This window comes from Tupaia chinensis, unplaced genomic scaffold, assembly GCF_000334495.1.
Source record: "Tupaia chinensis unplaced genomic scaffold, TupChi_1.0 Scaffold143584_1, whole genome shotgun sequence".
Classification (NCBI taxonomy): domain Eukaryota; kingdom Metazoa; phylum Chordata; class Mammalia; order Scandentia; family Tupaiidae; genus Tupaia; species Tupaia belangeri.
Genome location: NW_006203430.1, coordinates 9,161,276 through 9,168,428, shown reverse-complemented (window position 1 = coordinate 9,168,428; position 7,153 = coordinate 9,161,276). Strand labels below are relative to the sequence as shown.

The following is a 7,153-nucleotide window of genomic DNA, read 5'->3' as shown; positions in this document are numbered from 1 at the left end:
CAGGAACCACATGATGAAGGAGGGGCTGGAACCCTGCCCGACAAAGGGCTGCACTCCCTTCTGCGCCATCCTACAAGTGCATGTGTGTATCAGAGACTGGCCTGACTTGCCTGGTTCCATGCGCGCGTAGTGTGGTCAACATGCACAGCTGACATCTGTGGCACCTGGACACACGCGGTCCACATGCACCCAGCGTGCTGCCCCACAGTGCCTGGAATGTTCTTCAAAGGTCTGGCACACCAAGCCCCACCAGGTAGAATACAGTCTCCCTTCCACTTCAGGTTAAGGAGACCCCAAGAGATGACCTGCAGTAAAGGGGTTCTTGCTCCCGACAGCACCCCAGGAGCCAAGCATGGGAAGAAGAGCCCACATCAAGCACGTCCTTGGTACCTTGAGGCTGGAAACGCCCTGTGCAGGTGCCTCTGTTCTGTCCATGGTGTGGCAGGCAGCTGGAAGGTGGCAGCTCTGGTAGGTGACAAATGGAGATGTGGCCTGAGGCTGGCTGGGCAGCCTACTATTTATAACACACCAGCCTGGCAAGGGGCGGGGTTGCAGGGGAGTGACCCAGGCAGCCCGGGGGCAGCCACACCTGCTCTGGACTTGGAAGAAGTTTGGGGGCTCCTGCAGAAGTGCAGGGTCCCTCTGCCAACTGAGCCTTTCTCTCCCTGAGCCCCCACAGGTGAGGGTGGGGCCCTCACACTGACCGGGGGCTATATTGAGCTACAGCTTTCCTTAAGCCCCATCTGCCCTGCTTCCATTGAGTCCTAGCACTCTGGTCTCAGGTCAGAAGCAGGATCCCGGCAGAGATGGCAGGCTTGGCTCCCACCTCCCTGCCTGCTCTCTTGCCAGATGCTACTCACCACTGCCTGCCTAGCTTACACCTCCAACTCTGACCACAGATGTCTGTGGCCAAGGGATGCTGGGTAGCGGCCTCCACTCCCAGAACTCAGGTGTCCCTTGGAATCAGCCACTCAGCCACTGGGACAGTTGCTAATTGCGAGAATACCTGGGGCCTGGGTGTGAACATGGCACCCAGTACTCCAAATGACCACAGGGCTCAGCCTCCCCACTGGACACTAAGGCCACCACTGATTACCTCACACACTAAGATGACACATCACATGCTAAGGCCATGTACTACGTGCTGAGAGCACAGTACATGCTAAGAGCACACACCACATTCAGGGGCCAGACTACACTGTCTCTCAGGCTGACATCCTCTGCCTAAGTGTGATTAAAGACAGGAAAACCATGGGAACCAGCAGTTAGCGTAATGGCTATGTCGCTGAACTCCCATGTAGTCGACCGCGGTTCGTGTCCCGGACCTGGTGGCTTAAAACTCACACCAGGCGCGTGTGCGTGCGTGCCCAAGATCCCGAGAGGAGGATGGAGGAGAAGGGATTGTGGCGTGACCATCCCCCCTGGGGGTGATTTTTCGCTTTCTGTCTCTATATCTCTGTCTGTCTAGCGAGCGCACGCGCCCTATAGCAAAAACCTCTCCAAAAAAAAAAAAAAAAGACAGGAAAACCAGGGGTTCAAGTCCCTCAGGATCATCCGCCATCCCTCTCTCTACCAGAGAACTTACATGTCCCTAGGGTGACCCAGTGGCCTCATGGTTCCAAATAACCAGATCCTCTGCCTGGTCCCTCAGAGTAGGCTCTGAGTTTCCAGTGCCACACCCCAAATTGGGGCTGAGGACTTAAGTTGGGATGAGGGGGAGTCCTCAGCCCCACTGGGTCCAGGTGGCAGAGTCTGCTCTGAGGCAGGGTGAGGTCATTATCCACGTGGCTTTGGAAGGAGGCAGCCAGCCACTGGAGACATCCTGAGAGAGGGAAGTCATTCTGGAGAAGAACTGGCTAGAGACTCACGCAGGACCAGGTGCGAATCATGGTTCTGTCACAAGCTGTGTGGCCTTGCCCAAATTACTCAACTCTTCTGTTTCCTTAAGTGAACCATGGGTCCAAGGTGCCTCTTCAAGTTCAAGGTTCAGAGAAGAGACTAACTGATGTTGCTGATACAGAGCCCTGCCTGTCTTAGACCCTCCACAACGGAGCAATTTTCCTTTGAGGAGGCTGGGCCCATGTGGAGGGCCTTGTTGCCAAGGAAGTTAGTGGACACAGAGCGAGCTGGAGTGTAGCTCAGCAGCACAGAGGAAAGACTCAGGCTTACACAGGGTAATTAAACCCGGGGCCACCTGTGTTTCCCAGCCTTGTGGAGGGTTGTAGAAGTGAGCTGGCTGGGAAGAAGAGCGGGTTGGGGAGTCTGTCCTGGGAGGACTCAGGTCTGGCCAGAGGGGTTTGGTCCAGTAAAAGGGCAACTTGGGGATTAGGACCCCCCTAGCCTTCCTGTGGGAGAGAGAAACCTGACTGGGGGTAGGGGCATGCCTGCCATAGCCTATGTTCTGCAGGACCTGAGTCAGTGACACTAGGTGGGATCATGCGGCCTCCAGCTCAGCCCTCCTTATCTCCCCTCACGAAAGCTCCTTGAGGAACTACCAAGGCACCAACAGAAAGTGCCACAGGGTCCTGGGGGAGAGTCACCACGTCCTGCAGCTTGCATCTGTAGGTCAGTTAGGAAAGGAGGAGATGGCCTCAGGGCACATGTCCAGCACCAATGAGACTGGATAGTCCTCCTCCTGTCTCCCTGGCCTAACCCTTGCTCACCTCCCTGGGACCTGCCAACTCTTGATGCAGGAGGTGCAGGCTGGGGCAGAACAGAGGTGTCTTCATTTCTTGCCACACACAGAATGGGACCCTGTGGTCATTACTCAATAGTGGTATGTTGAAATAAATCAAGGATGCATTAGAAAAGGGACAGGCAGATGTCTCCTGGCTGCCTTTGGTACTCTTTCAGGAAGAATGGCTGGCCCCAGACTGCTGAGCACAACCTTGAGCTCGCCCCCCCAATCAGGTCTTTGAGGTGGCCTACACAGGTAACGAGAGGCAGGCAGTGTCCCCTCCCAGGCCAGGGCTCCTTTGGAGACTGCAGGTGCCTGGCATTTCATGGGACTCTATGCTCAGCTTCCGCCCCTGCAGGCATCCTCACACTCAGGTGCAGCTCAGAGACAGCCCTGGGAGGGTCCTGCTGCACCAGGTTGGGGATCCTGTGGGGGTGGGTAGGCCAAGGGCATTCTCCTTGGGTGGAGGCTGGTCCATTTGAGGTCTCTGTCCCTTGGATGGTGAGGAGCCTCTCTGAGTCACCTGAGGACCTTCTCTCTGACCTGAGCATTGACTGCACAGTCAGGCAGGGTCTCAGGCCCTGGGGTACTCCCAGCTGCTGGCACAGGGGGGATGCAGGATATGTGGGCTCAGAGCTTGGGGTCTGGCCAGGTGTCTCCTGCTGGCAGGAGTTGGGTGTGTGCAGATCCCATCCCAGCAGGAGACACCTCCAGGCTGGCTCTTTGGTGCCTCCCTCAAGCCCTGTCCAGTCTCTACTGGCCAGAGGTAATCAAGGCTTTCTGGGCCTGTCCCCTGCTGACTGAGGAGGTGGAAGATGGGTAGCAGCAATCAATTGTAATTCCTGGATCTCTTGGCAGCTGTTACAACATAGAAGGCAGTCTCCCTGTTCAAGTGGCTAAGCAGCGGTCATTGCTGTCCTTTTCTCACAGCCTGGTTATCCACAGGGCTCATTGGCTAGAAGTTCCTTCTAAGGGTTAATCCGGGGTTTTCTCCTGCCCTTGGCTCCTGCCTTTGGAGATTTGGCTTTGGGGTTTGAAAGGTCCCAGACACCACCTGCTGCCAGCCTAGCTGCCCTCTCCCCATCCTGACAGCTGAGATCATGGCTTTATGGCTAGAAGCCTGGGCATCCTGAGTCCTGATGACCAGAAGGTCACAGATGTGAGGTGGGTGAGATGAGGTTCATGGGATCTTGGGAGGATCTGCAGTCCACACCTTCTTCACTGGGGTGTGACTCAGGTGTTCTCAGTGAGCAGGAGGCTGGAGGAGCAGATGTTGGGAGGTGGGAGCTGAGCCTCCCTTTGTAGCCTTCCTGCCAAGATGCTCTTGGGACCCATGGAACCCCTACAGGTATGTTAGTGTCCCCATTTTTTTTTAATAGAGATTTTTGCTAGAGGGCATGTGCACTTGCCAGAGAGATAGAGAGGGAGAAATCACCCCGCAGGAGGGATGGCCATGCCACAATCCCTTCTCCATTCTCCTCTTCGGATCTTGGGTAAGCATGCACACATGCCTGGCTTGAGTTTTAAGCTGCCAGGTCTGGGACTCAAACTGTGGTTGACTATGTGGGAATCCAGCAATATAACCATTGTACCATCTGCTGGTCACAGTGTCCCCATTTTTTTAATTGCCAGAGGGTGTGTGTGCTCACCAGAGACAGAGAGGGAGAAAGCACCTTCCTGTGGAGTGTGATCATGCTGTGATCCCGTCTCCATTTCTACAACCCATTGGGATATTGGACACTCGCACACATGTGCCTGGTGTGTTTTTCAAGCCTCTGGGCCCTGAACTCAAACTGCAGTCAGCCATGTGGGTCTGGCTCCTTTTACCACTATGCTACAGGGTGACCCTGATGTCTTCATTTTTAAGAGTTTAATGAGTGAGAAAATAAGCGAGACAGAGAGAGGGAGAGAAATGGGCACCCCCAATAGCATCCTCATGCTTCACTTCTACCCCTAGCTCCAGCCAGCTAGGATCTCATGCACATGTATGTGACCCTGGCATTCAGAGGGAGATCTCAAGACTTGAACCTGGCCCCTTCCCATATGTCTTCCTCATCACTGAACATGGCATTAACACTGCATCACCATAGCTGGCCAGGGCCTCCATTTTGCACAGGGATAAACCGAGGCAGATGAGGGCCTCTCTCTGTTCAAGGCTGCAGTTCTGCACTGTGACTGCCATTTTCTGCAACTGTACATGGGTGTGCACTGGACACGCCTGTGCTTGTACTCCCAGTCCTGGGTGGACTCCCTTACATAACTTTCCACATTCTAAAAACAGCTCGGCCTGTCTTGTGTGGTGACGGCAGATCCCTGGGAGGAGGTGAAGGCTCGATGCTGAGATGTTTTCTGAGTGCGGCAGCAGAAGGCGGGGCCCTGTGACAGGCAGAGCGGAAGCAGGCTGGATTCCCATGGGCTGACTCCCAGGGGCAGGCGGATGGATGCTTCTTTTGGGTTCTGCTCCAAGGCCGGGACAGCTGCTCAGATCTTGCCTAAGGTGCTCTGAGTTAACCAGACTCAGAGATGAGGTCCCGCTGTCTGCCTGTGGCCATGGTGGGACCAATGGTACTCACCTTGGCTAATAAACTGTCATGTCATGTGGTCAGCCACCTCGTTGACCCATATCCATGGTTAATTCTGAGAGGCAGTCAGGGTCAGGGTAAAGGTACGTTGTAAAGTGATCGCATACATGTAACACACATGGTCCTGAATATGAATACAACACTGAGTATGCTTAACCTGACCCTCAGTCCACCTAGGACTCCAGGGCCTGAGTCAGAAGTGTCACATGATAGAGCTTGGTGCAGCTGGGCATTCTCTCTTTTTTTTTTTTTTTTTTAAGAATTATTTTATTTAACTTTATTTATTTATTTTAATTTGACAGAGTGAGAGAGAGAGAGAGAGAGAGAGAGAGAGAAAGCAAGCCGCCAAGTCCGGGACTAGAACTGCAGTAGGCCATGTGGGAGTCCAGCGTCCTTAACCACCACACCACCTGCCAGCCCCGGCATTCCCTCTTCAGCTGCGGTCAGGGCTCCTCAGGACGTGGTTCTGCCGCAGTCCTACAGACTGTCTCCTGCCTCTGCCTCACATCAGACAATCCTGCCTGGTGGCCAAGCTGTGCCTCTCTCCAGGACCAGGGAGGGGGCCGTGGGAGCGGAAAACAAACTTCAGTGCAGCATCCATTAGACATAATGACTCTATTCATGGGCTGAGCGGAAAATTCAGCCAGGAAACAGTGGAACTATTTTTACGAGGATGGCTGTCCCCATGGCAGGGGTGGGCAGTCTAGGGCTGGGCTGGCTCCCCACCCCACCTCTCACTTACGGTAAGAAAAGGTCAGAACTTGACTCTCAGGAGCTCTGCCAGGAGGGGCTTCAGGGTTGGACTGGCCAGCTTAGGTACCAAGCAGCTGGGTTGCCTCAAGGACCTCCCAAGCACTCTGGTTAAGTAGGAACTCCAGGTTGAGGCATGGAAGTTAAGGCAGCTGTATCCTACATGACTGACTCCATGGTTGGAGTCCCAGATCCGGTGGCTTGGGAGTCATGCTCTGAGCACGTGTGCCCAAAATCACCAGAGGAAAATGGAGAAGGGACTGCAGCTTGGCCAACCCTCTGGGGACTGATTTTTTTTTTTCTCTCTCTTGCTTTCTGTCTCTGACAAGCACATGCTCCCTGTAGCAGTAATTGAAAAAAGGGGAAAAAAAACCCAAACAAACAAACAAACAAAAAAACAGAGAGACCCAAGGCCCAGACACGGTGGCATGCGCTGGATGCTGCTACTAGGCAGGCTGAGGTCACATGTCAGACCAGGGTTTGATTCCCAGTCCACCCTAAAATCTGGGCAAGGCGGCCACCTGAGGCCACCTCCCAGTAACTAGGGAGGCTGAGGCAGGAAGACTGAGACACAGTGGGACGAGAGACTCTGCCTAAAAAAAAAAAAAGAAAGAAAGGAGGGGTCGCTCGAGTCAGAAGGTGGCTGGTGGTGGAGGGTTGGGTCTCTCTCCCCACCGTGATCATCCTTCAACTAGCCTATGTCTCCCGGACGGAGTCCCAACAGCTGGGATATGTGGGGAGTGAAGGGCGCCGTGTTGGGTCCGGGAGCCCTTTGTGGCTCAGCCGCTCACTGCTCTCGGAACCACCCAGCAGACAGCGGCCTGGCAAGGTATGGCAGGGAGAAGGGAACCCACTGGCAAAACGGCGGAACACGTAAGAGCCCCGAAGCTGCGCACCAGTACGCACGCGCCGATAGTCTCCGCCTCCGGCTCCGACCCGCCAAGCTCCTCTCCGGTGCGCAAGCGCTGGTCGGCCCCATCTCGGACCCCGCCTTCAGCCCCGCCTTGCGGGGCTTGCCGGCAATACGCACGCGCTGACTGGTTTTCCATTGAATGCTTGCGCCGCGGGGCTTCGCAGGGCGAGCAGCGACAGAGAGACTTGAGCGCCGTCCGCCCCGCTGCCTAGAGCGGCCGGCCCACCCAAC

General features: G+C 55.2%; 1 protein-coding gene across 1 annotated transcript in view; it reads right to left on the bottom strand.

The window, feature by feature from the left end:
* The window catches only part of SCNN1D (sodium channel epithelial 1 subunit delta), a 13,267-nt gene extending 6,209 nt beyond the window's left edge, over nucleotides 1–7,058 (bottom strand). Inside the window, exons 1-2 of the mRNA XM_027766541.1 lie at nucleotides 6,868–7,058; nucleotides 3,739–3,781 (exon numbers count right to left, since the gene is read on the bottom strand). Of these exons, the coding sequence (XP_027622342.1) occupies nucleotides 3,739–3,781; nucleotides 6,868–7,058 (234 nt within the window). The remainder of the gene's footprint in view (nucleotides 1–3,738; nucleotides 3,782–6,867) is intronic.
* Nucleotides 7,059–7,153: the final 95 nt, after the last annotated feature.